Source organism: Schistocerca gregaria, chromosome 4 (genome assembly GCF_023897955.1).
Source record: "Schistocerca gregaria isolate iqSchGreg1 chromosome 4, iqSchGreg1.2, whole genome shotgun sequence".
Lineage (NCBI taxonomy): Eukaryota > Metazoa > Arthropoda > Insecta > Orthoptera > Acrididae > Schistocerca > Schistocerca gregaria.
This window is the reverse complement of record NC_064923.1, coordinates 574,565,053-574,580,484: the sequence shown is the minus strand read 5'-3', so window position 1 is coordinate 574,580,484 and position 15,432 is coordinate 574,565,053. Positions and strand designations below refer to the sequence as shown.

General features: G+C 37.3%; 1 protein-coding gene across 2 annotated transcripts in view; it reads right to left on the bottom strand.

Moving 5' to 3' along the window:
• Positions 1–15,432, bottom strand: part of LOC126365926 (endoribonuclease Dicer-like) — a 401,671-nt gene that overhangs the window by 315,917 nt on the left and 70,322 nt on the right. For both annotated transcript variants that reach the window (XM_050008684.1, XM_050008683.1), the window contains exons 5-6: positions 14,845–15,020; positions 1,178–1,549 (exon numbers count right to left, since the gene is read on the bottom strand). In XM_050008684.1, coding sequence (XP_049864641.1) covers positions 1,178–1,549; positions 14,845–15,020 — 548 coding nt within the window. The remainder of the gene's footprint in view (positions 1–1,177; positions 1,550–14,844; positions 15,021–15,432) is intronic.

The following is a 15,432-nucleotide window of genomic DNA, read 5'->3' as shown; positions in this document are numbered from 1 at the left end:
GCAAAAATGCTTTACTTCAACCTTTTTTACAAAATATTGCAGTGCCTCTTAGTAGCTAAAATTTTGGCAGTGCATTTCTTTCATTGTCTTCTTCATGTGTAAAAAATTTCAGAGTAGGTTTCGACATGTCTTATTGGATCATTTCCTTGTGAACGTCAAATGCTATAATTACGCCGATAATCACAGAGGGCTAGTCTATCAGGTCCCCTTTTGAGACCTAAACATGGAGGGATCTTTTTAAGTATGCAACGCTCTTCCCAGAGGTGAAGCTGCGAGGGAAGGGCATTAGTCACACCTGGATAGCTCCAAGGGAAGATTACTACCAGCAAAAGGCAAAGTTCCAGTTTTGGGTCTTTCACTAGTGCACAGTATAAATCTGCCAGGAAGTTCTCAAAGGGTGCCCCTCTGCAAAAGCTGTAATATTGGGAAATTCATATAATACTGGATAAATATCAGCCAAAGGCTGCCTTCCCTCGTATCGCTCTGTGTCATCCGTCCTCTGTTTCTGTCTTGTGTTTTATATCTATTTTCTCCCTTTCACTGTCATTCCATGTATGTTTTGTTTTCCTTCTCACCTTTCTTATGTACATTGCCATTCCTCACTAGAATGTATGTGCTGAAATTTTGTGGCACACTGTGGCGTTCTTCGTGGCCACCGACTGCAGAGCAATTTTCTGCTCACCCTTACAACAGCTACATCATCATTTAATGCAAAACATGTTGTTGAACACTGACATGTTTTATTTCAATGACTGCTTCACAACCCCAACCATTTTGATTCTCTCCACAATAATAGCTTCTCTGAATTACATAGATGGAAATTGTCCTTGTAACACATACTTCAATCCCGCAATAGTCCTTGTGTCCATTTCTGATAACCCCTGATCCACATCAATCTCCACACCTGTCCTTATGGTTCCTAGTTCACTCAATCTGTATTCCCTGTCCTCTCCACAATCTCCTCTTTACATTTCACCTATCTACTCCTCCCCAGTGCCCTCTCAGCCTTCAATCTCCTCCCTCCCCCTAAAAACTAGCAATCAATCTATCTCTATCTCTCTCTCTCTCTCTCTCTCTCTCTCTCTCTCTCTCTCCCCCCCCCCCCCCCCCCCCGAGTGTGTGTGTGTGTGTGTGTGTGTTTCTTAGCAAAACTGATGAACATTTCTGAAAGACTCACCTCACTTCAGTCAAGTTTTCCTTTATAACAGTGATGAGGTCTAAAGCCTCTGCAGTTCCTGCCCTCCTGGCTAACTTGGTGAGGACAGTGATGTACATATTTGCTGCTACATAGCCTCCATACAAGCCAAGGTCTTCTATCTGGTACTTCACATTTTCTAATATGTTTTTCAATTCCTTGTTCTGTTTCATGTCATCAGACATAGGGATAAGGCCATGAAGAGTTTTATTTTTGCCAGGCAATGGGGCAGTTACCTTAGATACCATTATCAGATTTTGGCACTGTGTTAGTAATCCCTCAATGTTCTTTGTAAAGGAGTCTGTAACTTGCACTCCGTACTGATGTATTTCTTCTTCTGGATTTGTGGAGTATCTGAAATACAGAATGTCTCTCAGACTTTCTAAATAATTGTATCTATCAAATTTTACACACAAATAATAAATAGACCTATGCAACACTGAATTATGTCAAAAGGAGAATTCAAATGAGACAACCCTCAAACTAAATGAGAGATATTAGCTGCCCAGTATTTACCTTTAGGGGGAGAAATGTGAAATACTGCCAATAGATACACTTAAAAGTAGTCAAATAGCTGGAACTTTCACATTCCTTCACAGAGCGAATAGAGCGATAGATTCCAGGCAAGGAGAGTGACCCACTTCATTAACAGGATGAGTGGGCTGCAGAAATACTTGGAACGAAGCAGCGGATGAAAATAGCAGATGGGTAGTATAAGATGAGAAACAGTGGCTCTTTTCCTTGGAAGTAAATTCTGTTCTTTTCTGATGTAGATACGCGTATAAACTCAATCAGAACCAATTCTCATTAGCAAGACTAGATTAGCACTAGTCACAATTTGTTGTAAGTTTACTTTGGAAAATTAGCCTGCAGTAGCTGCTTCTGTCTGCAAATGTAGACCTTGAGTTCATCCACATCCATGAAGGTTCTTTCATAATGAGATTTACATAGCACAATATGGGAACACTTGAATGAATGCCATCATCTTCCACATTAAACTCTTCCTTTACTACAGTACTACAGCCTAGGCATCTCCCCAGCCCCCCCCCCCCCCCCCCCCCCCCCCCACTGCGAATACCCCACTGCCTTCAATCAGGAACAATATCTCCAAATGAGTCTACCCCTATGACCTTGCAAGTGAAACTCTGAAATGAAGTCATCTTTCCCAATCTTCTACCCACCATACCCTTTGCTCACCCTCAGCAACATTCTTGCCAAACAGGCTACCAACCCTATGCCTGTATCATTCTTGCTACAACCTGCCTCTCGAGCATCTCGCATATCCTCTCTCTACCACTTATTCCGTACCCAATATTAGCAAACTGTACAGCTATCAGGGCAGGGTAGCATGTGAAACTACTTGCATGGTTTACCAAAGCTGATACTCACTGCGCAGATTAGATTAGATTAGTACTTGTTCCATAGATCATGAATACGACATTTCATAATGATGTGGAACGTGTCAGGTTAATAAAAGGTGTCTCTACAAGATATTACATTACACAAAATATTATATGACACTTAATATTTTTAATTCTTTTGTGGGGCTTGGGGAAATTACCCACTTACTATATCAAAAAATTCATCTAATGAGTAGAAGGAGTTGCCATTAAGAAATTCTTTTAATTTCCTTTTCACTGCTATATGGCTATCTGTCAGACTTTTGATGCTGTTAGGTAAGTGGCCCAAGACTTTTGTGGCAGCATAATTTACCCCCTTCTGAGCCAAAGTTAGATTTAACCTTGAGTAGTGAAGATCATCATTTCTCCTAGCATTGTAGCCATGTACACTGCTATTACTTTTGAATTCGATGGGATTGTTAATAAGAAATTTCATAAGTGAATATATATACTGTGAGGCTACAGTGAAGATCTCTAGCTCTTTAAATAAGTGTCTGCAGGATGATCCTGGATGAGCTCCAGCAATTATTCTGATTACAAGCTTTTGTGCAATGAACACTTTTTTACTCAATGATGAGTTACCCCAGAATATGATGCCATATGAAAGCAGAGAATGAAAATAGGCGTGGTAAGCTAATTTACTGAGGTGTATATCGCCAAAATTTGCAATGACCCTAATAGAAGTAGCTGAACTCAAAACATTTCAGTATATCCTCCAGAAATTTTGAATATTCTACCTTAGCTACCAATTTCTGATCAAAGTCTATATTTATTAATGGTGTCATTCCATTTACTGTGTAGAACTGTATATACTGTGTTTTGTCAAAGTTTAATGAGAGCCCATTTGCAGAGAACCACTTAATAATTTTCTGAAAAACATTGTTTACAATTTCACCAGTTAATTCTTGTCTGTTGGGTGTGATAGCTATACTTGTATCATCGGCAAAGGGTACCAGCTTTGCATCTTCGTGAATATAGAATGGCAAGTCATCAATATATATTAAGAACAGCAGAGGACCCAAGACCGATCTTGAGGCACCCCATTCTTGATTGTTCCCCAGTTTGAGAAATCACCAGTTTTTTGCATATTATGTGAACTGCTTATTTCAACTTTCTGCACTCTTCCAGTTTGGTATGATTTAAGCCATTTGAGCACTGTCCCATTCATACCACAGTACTTGAGCTTATCTAGAAGTATTCCATGATTTACACAAGCAAAAGCCTTTGATAGATCACAAAAAATCCCAACGGGTGACTTCCGGTTACTCAGAGCATTTAATATTTCATTAGTGAATGTATATTTAGCATTTTCCGTTGAAAAATCCTTCTGGAAACCAAACTGACATTTTGTTAAAACTTTATTTTTACAATGGTGTGAAGCTACTCTACAATACATTACTTTTTCAAGAATTTTGGATAAGGCAGTCAGAAGAGAGATTGGGCAGTAGTTGTTGACATCAGACGTATCCCCTTTTTTATGTAGCGGTTTAACAATGGCATACTTCAGTCTATCTTGGAAAATACCCTGCTTCAGGGAGCTATAACACATGTGGCTGAGAATCCCACTTATTACTAGGGAACAAGCTTTTATTATCCTGCTGAAAATGCTATCAATTCCATGTGAGCTTTTATTCTTGAGAGAGTTTATTATCATCCTAATTTCAGAAAGAGAGGGGGGGGGGGGAATTTCAATTGCATCAAAAGTGTTATCTATTGTAACATTACAGGACATATTGGGGCATATTGAAGTATTCGATACTGTAGACTTTTAGGGGATGTCGATACAGATATGCAGAATGTAAAGGGAAACCTTGGTGATGTTTAAATATTGTACTGTGTCAATATTAGGACATTTTGCACAGAAAGAACAAAAATAGAATTAATGTAAATATATATTAGTGTTAGTAACCTATTTTCATTCAATTTTTTGTAATTATATTTCATTTTGTAAAACAAAGACTCACTGTTTGCTGTAGCTCTGATTAATTGTATAAATTATCAGTTTTGAGCTAAATTATTTCGTATAATATGGACAAGATACTTTTAAAAACTCACCAGCTAAATGAACGTTTAATGCACACTTCTGGAACTTTCTATGGAGAAATTCTATATTATGATCGCAAAAATACGAAAACTTGTGAAAACTGTTTCATAACCTAATTTCGAAAGACGATTTGTATCAAGAAATATTGCTAAAAAGATTTATTTACGTTTTGAAACACGATTTAAATCATTTTACATATAAATAGTTGTTCTAAATCACTCGAGAAATATCCAGAATCAAATGTCAAGATATTTCTGGAAACATCGGTACAAATCTGGTGATGGTTATCCAGAAGCTGGTAGAAAAATGTTATAAAATCTATTTGGAAATTATGCTTGTAAGAATTTATATGTACTGATCCTTTTACTTACTTTAATCTGTACTAAAATTCTGTAATGTCTAATTTAGTTTTAAGTCGTGAATTGCTATCGTATTGTAAACAAAACATTGTCAAAGACTCTCATTGTTTGGAAAGATATTAATACACCTAGGAGTTGTCAGTTGTCAGTTGGGATATGCAGTGTGGTTAGCTCGGAGAGTCAGTTGCTGAGTCTGTGAAGTCTGTCAGTTCTGTTTGTAAATAAACGTCTGTAATGAAGAATTACTTGTTGTCGTCAATATGAACTCAAGACCTTTTGCACGAAGCAGACACCTCCTAATGCAACATTTTACTTTGGTGTTGAGGAGCTGAAATGTTATAATTTGGTGCAGAAAGTCCTGGTGAAGCAAAGCAAGCGCTGTATCATGTATAAGATACAGAGGCGAGCGAGTGCACGGGACTTACCCTAGTTCACTGCTAGTAGCGTCACGTCATCGTAACGCGCCTGCATATAGTATTGCACCACATTTAACATAAAAGTAAAAATTAAGATTTGTGTGTAAAACTTTGTTAAAGTATAGTTCTATGTAATAATGTTTCAGGTAACAAATCTTAATGTTATAAAATTAGTAGTTTACGTAAAATTCACGTTTTGAAAGAAAAATAGGAGGCGCTAAATAATGACGCTAGGAAGCCAAAATTTGGTGAGAAGGTGCAGTAAGAAGTCATTAATGAGTGGTGCTGGTTTCCAAAACCATAAAACTAAAATTGACTCCAGAATCCGCGTTTTTCGGAAAAATCAGAGGCGCGAAATAATAGAGCTACAATATTGAAAATTGGTAGGAGGCTTCAGTTCACCCTAATAATAATAATGGAAATACCACAATCAGTTACCTCTTCTAGTTTTTTAGTAATTTAGTAAAAACTACTTTTGTGAGTAAAATGTACATAAGCATTATAGATTAACTACTTTAAATTTTAATGATAAAACAAATTCTTTAAGACCAATGATCAGATAGGACAATTAACAAAGCTACACCAAGTTTTAGTCTTGTAGCATAATTAACAGCTGATACAAGTCTTGATAAAGCTATGGTTCAGAGGTAACAATCTACCGTTAGTTCCATTGTAAAAATTCTAGAGAGTAAAGTTTTAATTTTAGCGGGCTGAGATTTTCTACGTGCTTCTGTACTGCTCAGATGTATGTATACAAAAATTGAGAAGTTTGTAAAGCTATTATTAAATGTGATATTTAAGATTATGTGCCTGAGATAGCGATCATTTGGAGGCTGCAGGCATCTGCATAGGAACGGAAAGAACAGATGCTCTCTTGGCGGTACGCGCCGGAGCTATATAAAAAGAGCGGCAGAGGCAGTAGTAAGCTCACTCCGCATTAGACCAACGCCTAGTCCACGCGAGCTTAACGTCCGATCGCGCCTCGCCTCGGGTGACGTCATAGCGGGCTGTGACATGCGCGTACTTAGCAATGTAAACGGACATTGAAAATCGCGAGGACTGTACACCGTCCTGGATCGTTTAGACTTCGGTAACAAACTGTTATTGTGCCGTCCGTGTGAAGTATAATTCCGCGTGGCAAGTGGTGACTAACTCCACTTTTAAGGCGAGCATTAATCTTTTTTTTTTAACATTATTGCGAACTATTAATAGAGCACCGTTAGTTAGAGTAATGAACTATTCGGGAGGAACTTGCTGTAGAAGTCGCCTCTGAACTATTAAACGATTGGCTGAATTAACAATATTTAATGTCTTTAGCATTTTCAGAAGTTTCGAGTAATTTGTGTGAGCCTTTAAGATAATAAAATCTTGTTTGGAACTTTAAATTTTATTGAAGCAGCCCTAATCCCGTGAAGAACTATGGATATTTTTCGTTTAGCTGGGCTGTACAGGAATGTGGCCGTGCAGACTGGGAACTAAGGTCAGTAAGTTTCCCTTCGCTTTCTGACTGGCCACCAAATTAGTTGCCAGGCTCGCGTGATTTAAGGTGGCAATGTTCAACTTTCATTCAACATTAAACAACGACTTCTTCGCCGTCCCACATATGTTGCATCGGCAATAGTCTGTTACGTGAAATGAACATTCAAACAACTCATTCGACAACTTCTTCGCCGCCCCACACTGGGACGTTATAATTTGGTTGAGGAAGCTGAAATGTTATACTATCAATGTGCTGCTGTCCTTTACTACCCGAGTAGGAAAATTAATGACAGATTTCAAATTTAAAGAACCGAGCAAGTTTCCAGGTCATTCTTCCAATTACACTCTTTCAGTGAATCAACACTGAAGTCCCCACAAATAATAATTTGCTTTCCCCGCTCTGACAGATAGCACAACAAGGCATCCAAGTTTCCCAGGAATAAATGAAAGTTTCCTGAAGGGGGCCTATATACTGTTACAATTGTAAAAGAGCTCTCCTTCAGGCACATGCTTCTATATGTTGCTCTAGACAAAACTTTTTTGTCTCTATGCTTTCTACACAATGATAACTATTAACATATATGGCAACTCCTCCTCTCACCTTACTCTCTCTACTCATATGTGCAGCTAGATTATAGCCACTGATATTTACCTTTTCCATATCAGACACAATGTGATGCTAGACAGGCATAGTATATCTATTACATTATAAGATTCAATGTCATCTAAACAAATCAGGTGCTCGTCTACTTTATTCGTCAGTCCCAGGATATTTGGTGAAAAATGGTAACATTATTTTTTACATTACTTTTGTGAGAATCTACTTGTTTCCTTAATCCACCAATATTTTGGCTAAATATGGTAAAATTTCCAATGAAATAAATAGGATTTGCTCTAAGGAAAATATAGCTATAAAAAGTATAAATAACAAGTTGCATAAAAATAATGCGATCCTTACAAAAGCTGATAAATGGAACACCGTAACTGTAGCTAGAAAAGAGGATTACCTTAATAAAACTAGAGAGTTTTTTGCAAATAACAATATCATGAGAATTGAGAAAGATCTTACAGGTGAGGCACAGAAAAAAACTTAGTGATAAATTAAAAACATAGAAGGAAATTGTAACACCATTTGAGAAACAAACTTTACCAAATATTAACTCGTATATAGCTACCTTAAGGAGCTCAACTTAAAGTCCAAAGGTAGGGTGTCCCGCGAGGCCAATTGTGAACAATATAAGGGGTCCTTTCAGTAAAATAGTGCAAAAACTGCTTAATCTATTAAAGAAACACTTCCAATTCCAAAAACAATTTTGTGTGAAAAATAGTAAGCAAATAATTGAGCAGGTCAGTGACAATCTGCACAACAGTTAATATGAAGCTTGTATCCCTTGATATGGTGAATTTATATACTAATACACCAAGAGGCGAGACTACTGAAATTGTGAAAAATAATTTAATGCAGAGTAAGAGGTCAGGAAATGAAATTGAGGAATTTATGGATCTATGGATGCTAAGTTACAATTTTTTCCGATTCAATGGTGAAATTTATATTCAAAAAGGCAGTCTTAGTATGGGAAACGTGGTTTCTTTTTTTAAGCAGATGTGTTTATCAATCATCTTGAAGTTAGATGGTTTGCAGAAAATGTAGAATTAACAAAGAAAATTGTTTATTATGTCAGATATGTTGATGACATACTGTTACTAGTGAATGGTAACGATAATGATATTAACGAAATTGTGGCTACATTCAATGCTTTGCACATAAATATAAGATTCACATATGAACTCTAAATGAATGGGGTAATTAATTTTCTTGATTTATACATAAGAATATCGAAGGAAGACATCACTTCGGCATATTTCGAAAAAAAAGGCATATACTGACTGCATTATTAATTATAACTCGGCCCCCCCTAAGCAGCATCAAGCAGCATTTTGAAGTTTGCTTTTAATCGTATTTAGTGTCCCGCTTTCTGAAGAAGACTGTAAAACCGAATTAGAAATTATTTACTTCATAACCAATGATTACTCTTTGCCCCATATTCAAAAAATTTATGAGAAAATTGCCAATAAATATAGAGATATGGGGGTGAACGAACCGAGTGTAGCGAATAACAAAAATAAGACAATGAAATACATTTCCTGCTGCGTGTTTGCAATTGAATAACATTTATGACTTCCTCCTACCATTTAACCTTGACATTTACTCCATACATCCCAGGTTCCTTTTCGTTGTTTCTTCATAAATAGTGGCGTTTTTCCGCTTATCGAGTGTATGTAATCCAGCATGATTTTACCCATTCTACCAGCAATGAAAAATAATAGTTTTCCAGCTATTTAGCTAGGTAAAAAATGCACACCATACTTGATAATTCTATTCCCTTGCAGGGCCATCTGCCATTATGGAAATTATGTTTGCTCATCAATAACCACGGTTTTCCCCAGTAAATGGCCTCAGTGGTTCAATCTAGTGCGCTGAAGGAGTAGATTAACAGATTATGTCGTTACTGTTTTTCCATTTTATAATGGTTGACATGTCGTTATCAGTATCACCTTACTCGATATTTGGAGGCCTTTATATTTTTCGGGTATAGTTATGTAGCTAGCTAACCGTTGTTTCAACGAATATTTTAGGCCATTAGATGTAAGTTTGCTGCATTGAGCAGATGATCTGTGATCACAAGATTGTTCATATTTGTTCACATTAGAACAATATACTACAGTATGTTGGGTTGTTCTCTTCCTGATGATTAAGTCACCTTACATCGAATGACGTCAATTTATTCTACAATTTTAACTTTTGGTTTTATAAATGGTTTTGTATCTTCTTAAATGTATTAACTTTTAAAGAAAATACATATTTTGTGAAATCTGATGCAACTACCAATTTTCACAGGTTAACTGAGCCACTCTTACTCAAAAAAGTGGTTGTTAGATGGTATATGGTTTTCAGTGTTTAGAGTTGGTTTTACAAATTTTAAGCATGCTGCTCTTGTTGTTTTGTGATTGACTTTTGAGCACCTATTTTATCGCCAGTGGTTGGCAGTGATATGGCAATCCTTGTATCGGTTACCATCATACTCGTGAGAAATATAAGGGTGCATGGAACATTTGTTCATGAGGCTATAGTTCACATAGTTAATCTAAAGTCATTATCCACATATATGGTTCTTTATATACTTAATATTTGGTTAATCGCATTATTTAAGTAATGTTGTTGTTGTTGTGGTCTTCAGTCCTGAGACTGGTTTGATGCAGCTCTCCATTCTACTCTATACTGTGCAAGCCTCTTCAACTCCCAGTACCCACTGCAACCTACATCCTTCTGAATCTGCGTAGTGTAGTCATCTCTTGGTCACCCTCTACGATTTTTACCCTCCACGATGCCCTCCAATACTAAACTGGTGATCCCTTGATGCCTCAGAACATGTCCTACCAACCGATTCCTTCTTCTGGTCAAGTTGTGCCACAAACTTCTCTTCTCCCCAATCCTGTTCAATACTTCCTCATTAGTTACGTGATCTACCCATCTAATCTTCAGCATTCCTCGGTAGCACCACATTTCGAAGGCTTCTATTCTCTTCTTGTCCTAAATTTTTTATCGCCCATGTTTCACTTCCATACATGGCTACACTCCATACAAATACTTTCAGAAATGTCTTCCTGACACTTAAATCTATACTCGATGTTAACAAATTTCTCTTCTTCAGAAACGCTTTCCTTGCCATTGCCAGTCTACATTTTATATCCACTCTACTTCGACCATCATCAGTTATTTTACTACCTAAGTAGCAAAACTCCTTTACTACTTTAAGTGTCTCATTTCCTAATCTAATACCCTCAACATCAACCGACTTAATTCGACTACATACCATTATCCTTGTTTTGCTTTTGTTGATGTTCATCTTATATCCTCCTTTCAAGACACTATCCATTCCATTCAACTGCTCTTCCAAGTCCTTTGCTGTCTCTGACAGAATTACAATGTCGTCATCGGCGAACCTCAACATTTTTATTTCTTCTCCATGAATTTTAATACCTACTCCAAACTTTTCTTTTGTTTCCTTCACTGCTTGCTCAATATACAGCTTGAATAACATCGGGGAGAGGCTACAACCCTGTCTCACTCCCTTCCCAACCACTGCTTCCCTTCCATGTCCCTCGACTCTTATAACTGCCATCTGGTTTCTGTACAAATTGTAAATAGCCTTTCGCTCCCTGTATTTTACCCTTGCCACCTTCAGAATTTGAAAGAGAGTATTCCAGTCAACATTGTCAAAAGCTTTCTCTAAGTCTACAAATGCTAGAAACGTAGGTTTGCCCTTCCTTAATCTAGCTTCTAAGATAAGTCGAAGGGTCAGTATTGCCCCACATGTTCCAACATTTCTACGGAATCCAACCTGATCTTCCCCGAGGTCAGATTCTACTAGTTTTCCGATTCGTCTGTAAAGAATTCGCGTTAGTATTTTGCAGCTGTGACTTATTAAGCTGACAGTTCGGTAATTTTCACATCTGTCAACACCTGCTTTCTTTGGGATTGGAATTATTAAATTCTTCTTGAAGTCTGAGGGTATTTCACCTGTCTCATACATCTTGCTTACCAGATGGTAGAGTTTTGTCAGGAGTGGCTCTCCCAAGGCCGTCAGTAGTTCCAATGGAACGTTGTCTACTTCGGGGGCCTAGTTTCGACTCAGGTCTTTCAAAGCTCTGTCAAACTCTTCACGCAGTATCGTATCTCCCATTTCATCTTCATCTACATCCTCTTCCATTTTCATAATATTGTACTCCAGTACATCGCCCTTGTATAGACGCTCTATATACTCCTTCCACCTTTCTGCTTTCCCTTCTTTGCTTAGAACTGGGTTTCCATCTGAGCTCTTGATGTTCATACAAGTGGTTCTCTTTATCTCCAAAGGTCTCTTTTAATTTTCCTGTAGGCAGTATCTATCTTACCCCTAGTGAGATAAGCCTCTACATCCTTACATTTGTCCTCTAGCAAGCCTCTACATCCTTACATTTGTCCTCTAGCCATCCCTGCTTAGCCATTTTGCACTTCCTGTCGATCTCATTTTTGAGACGTCTGTATTCCTTTTTGCCTGCTTCATTTACTGCATTTTTATATTTTCTCCTTTCATCAATTAAATTCAATATTTCTTCTGTTACCCAAGGATTTCTACTAGCCCTCGTCTTATTACCTACTTGATCCTCTGCTGTCTTCACTACTTCATCCCTCAAAGCTACCCATTCTTCTTCTACTGTATTTCTTGCCCCCATTCCTGTCAATTGCTCCCTTATGCTCTCCCTGAAACTCTGTACAACCTCTGGTTCTTTCAGTTTATCCAGGTCTCATCTCCTTAAATTTCCACCTTTTTGCAGTTTCTTCAGTTTTAATCTACAGGTCATAACCAATAGATTGTGGTCAGAGTCCACATCTGCCCCTGGAAATGTCTTACAATTTAAAAACTGGTTCCTAAATCTCTGTCTTACCATTATATAATCTATCTGAAACCTGTCAGTATCTCCAGGCTTCTTCCATGTATACAGCCTTCTTTTATGATTCTTGAACCTATGATTAAGTTGTGCTCTGTACAAAATTCTGCCAGGCGGCTTCCTCTTTCATTTCTTTGCCCCAGTCCATATTCACCTACTATGTTTCCTTCTCTCCCTTTTCCTACTACCTAATTCCAGTCACCCATGACTATTAAATTTTTGTCTCACTTCACTATCTGAATAATTTCTTTGATTTGATCATACATTTCATCAATTTCTTCGTCATCCGCAGAGCTAGCTGGCATATAAACTTGTACTACTGTAGTAGGTGTGGGCTTCGTATCTATCTTGGCCACAATAATGCGTTCACTATGCTGTTTGTAGTAGCTTACACGCATTCCTATTTTCCTATTCATTATTAAACCTACTCCTGCATTACCCCTACTTGATTTTGTGTTTATAACTCTGTAGTCACCTGACCAGAAGTCATGTTCCTCCTGCCACCGAACTTCACTAATTCCCACTATATCTATCTTTAACCTATCCATTTCCCTTTTTAAATTTTCTAACCTACCTGCCCGATTAAGGGATCTGACATTCCACGCTCCGATCTGTAGAATTCCAGGTTTCTTTCTCCTGATAACGACATCCTCTTGAGTAGTCCCCGCCCGGAGATCCGAATGGGGGACTATTTTACCTCCGGAATATTTTACCCAAGAGGACGCCATCATCATTTAATCATACAGTAAAGCTGCATGCCCTCGGGAAAAATTACGGCCATAGTTTCCCCTTAAGTAATATGATTGTTTATCTCTTACTGTAATTTTTACCTGAACTCTGTCAATGTTTGATTTGTGCATTCAGTAACATAGCATATCTATTGGAAGTAACATAAATGTGCCTTTTGATGAACTTTTAGTTCGTATGTGGAATAGGAGATGGCCATTGATACCACTGTTCTGCTTCGTCATTATGACAAATAAGTTTCATTTCCTAAATTTGTGTGAATGGAATCATATTTTTATCAAGTTTAGCTTTTCTTACAATTTTGACAATCATAGTTTTGACGTATATATATAATTTTTTATCATCATCTGACAAATGTTCAGAAATCTTCACTTGTTGTGATTATTTAAATTGGTATTATCAATCACCATTATTATAATTTTTTCTAATGTGATACATTCCTTAATGCTTGTATTTCACATTACTTTTGTATTTTACATAGAGGGCGCTTATTGCAATGTGGTGCCATCTCGTGTTGTCTTGTTGTAGTGTTGACCTATGATGTGTCACTTCGTGATAGAATACTGCCAAGGACAGTACTTCTACTTATTGCATGTATATCACTTTGAATTTTAATTTCAGACACCTGTATATGTTGTAATTGATGTAACTATGTTTTATTGTCAATTTTTTGTTTGTTAAAGCAATTGTTGTTTATGCCCTGTCTCTTGTATTTGTTTTAGCACCGATGATTACTGATATTCGTCAAAATCTATTTGCAACAAGATAAATAAATTATGTTTCCGCGACTGGTTGCTACATTCTTTATAATTTTATATTCCACAGTCGCTGCACAGAAAGGGAACCTTATGGAGTCCAACATCCATAGGTCCACGACATATACCGTGGTTCCGCCTATGGCCTTTTGGAGCAACATCTAAATCAAATTTATATCCACCATCTTAGTCAACTGTTTAGCTGCTTCTCTCCCAGCAGTTACTGCTGCAGATTGATGGGTGGTGGGTGGTGGGGTGAGGGCATTTTAGAGCCACCCGACATCACTATGGAAAGCAAGTACCTGTCTCAGTATTAATGATGTGCCACCACCGATATGGCAGTTGTAACTAGGCGCACCCTCTGATGAGGTTACACCTTCCAGAATCCTGCATGTTAAGACAGCATAGGACCACTGTGAGCCTGGACTTTGTGAACTGCTTACTTAAAGCTAGATTGTATGACTCTAGGGAGCATTCTGTAACAATTTGTTGAATAAATTATATTGAGTATCTGTTGATTCTGAGTACAGATCTCCTTTAAACATAACAGTACATAGCAGGGGCTGAACAGGGAAAAACTAGAAGTCAGCAAAGTGTTTAAGAACAGAAACTACTATTCTATCTCACAAATTAAATGTTTAAAATTTTTTTTATATTTAAATTTATTGTCTGTTTTCAAGACAAACTTTGAAAAAGAAAAAATACAATTCTGTACTCAATATATTTTTCAACTAATATCATGAACTGAGTATTATCAAATATAATACCCATCATCTTGGACACAGCAAATAATAATGACCCATCACCGACCAATGTATATTTTTACAAACTGCCTGATCACCAAAAGCATCTTTACTTATCTCCACCTCTATCATACGAAACAATGACCTTGATATACCAATGTTCTGTTAATCTTGCAATAAAGGATAGTATTTGCTTTAGTCAAAACTTCATACCTCCTTACTTCTGGTAACAGTGATTCTTCAGCAGTTGATATCTTGCACTTAAATGTATCTTCCAGGTCCTTCAAACACTTGACAACTCTTGAAACTTTACAGTCACCATTTATTAAACTGCCTGAAAGCCCAAGCAATCTAGGATTTATGTGCAACTTCAATATGTTGTCTGCTGCCTGGAACAATAAATTTAAAATAAAGCTATATGAAAATAAATGCTACAGAGGCAATGCTACATTAAATCCCTGCAATGGTGAGGAGAAAAAAGCTTTATTACAACTCTATTCATGTATCAGTTTTTGGATAAGAGAATAAACAAAAGCCATGCGCAAATCACATTGTAAACGTAGGAGGAGAGAACTTTAAGATATGTCACACTGCTGGTGCTGAAGCTACAAATATCTTCCTGGAGTACTTTATGCAACTCCCAGAAATACGCAATACTGATGTAACGCTTGCAAAGCCATTTTGTGTTAAAGCATACTGGCGTCGTGTACGATTATTGCAACAACTAAAAATTTGGGACATGTTTCACAGTGAGTAATACTACTGTATATGTGAACACTCAATGACTTAAGTTTTCTATGA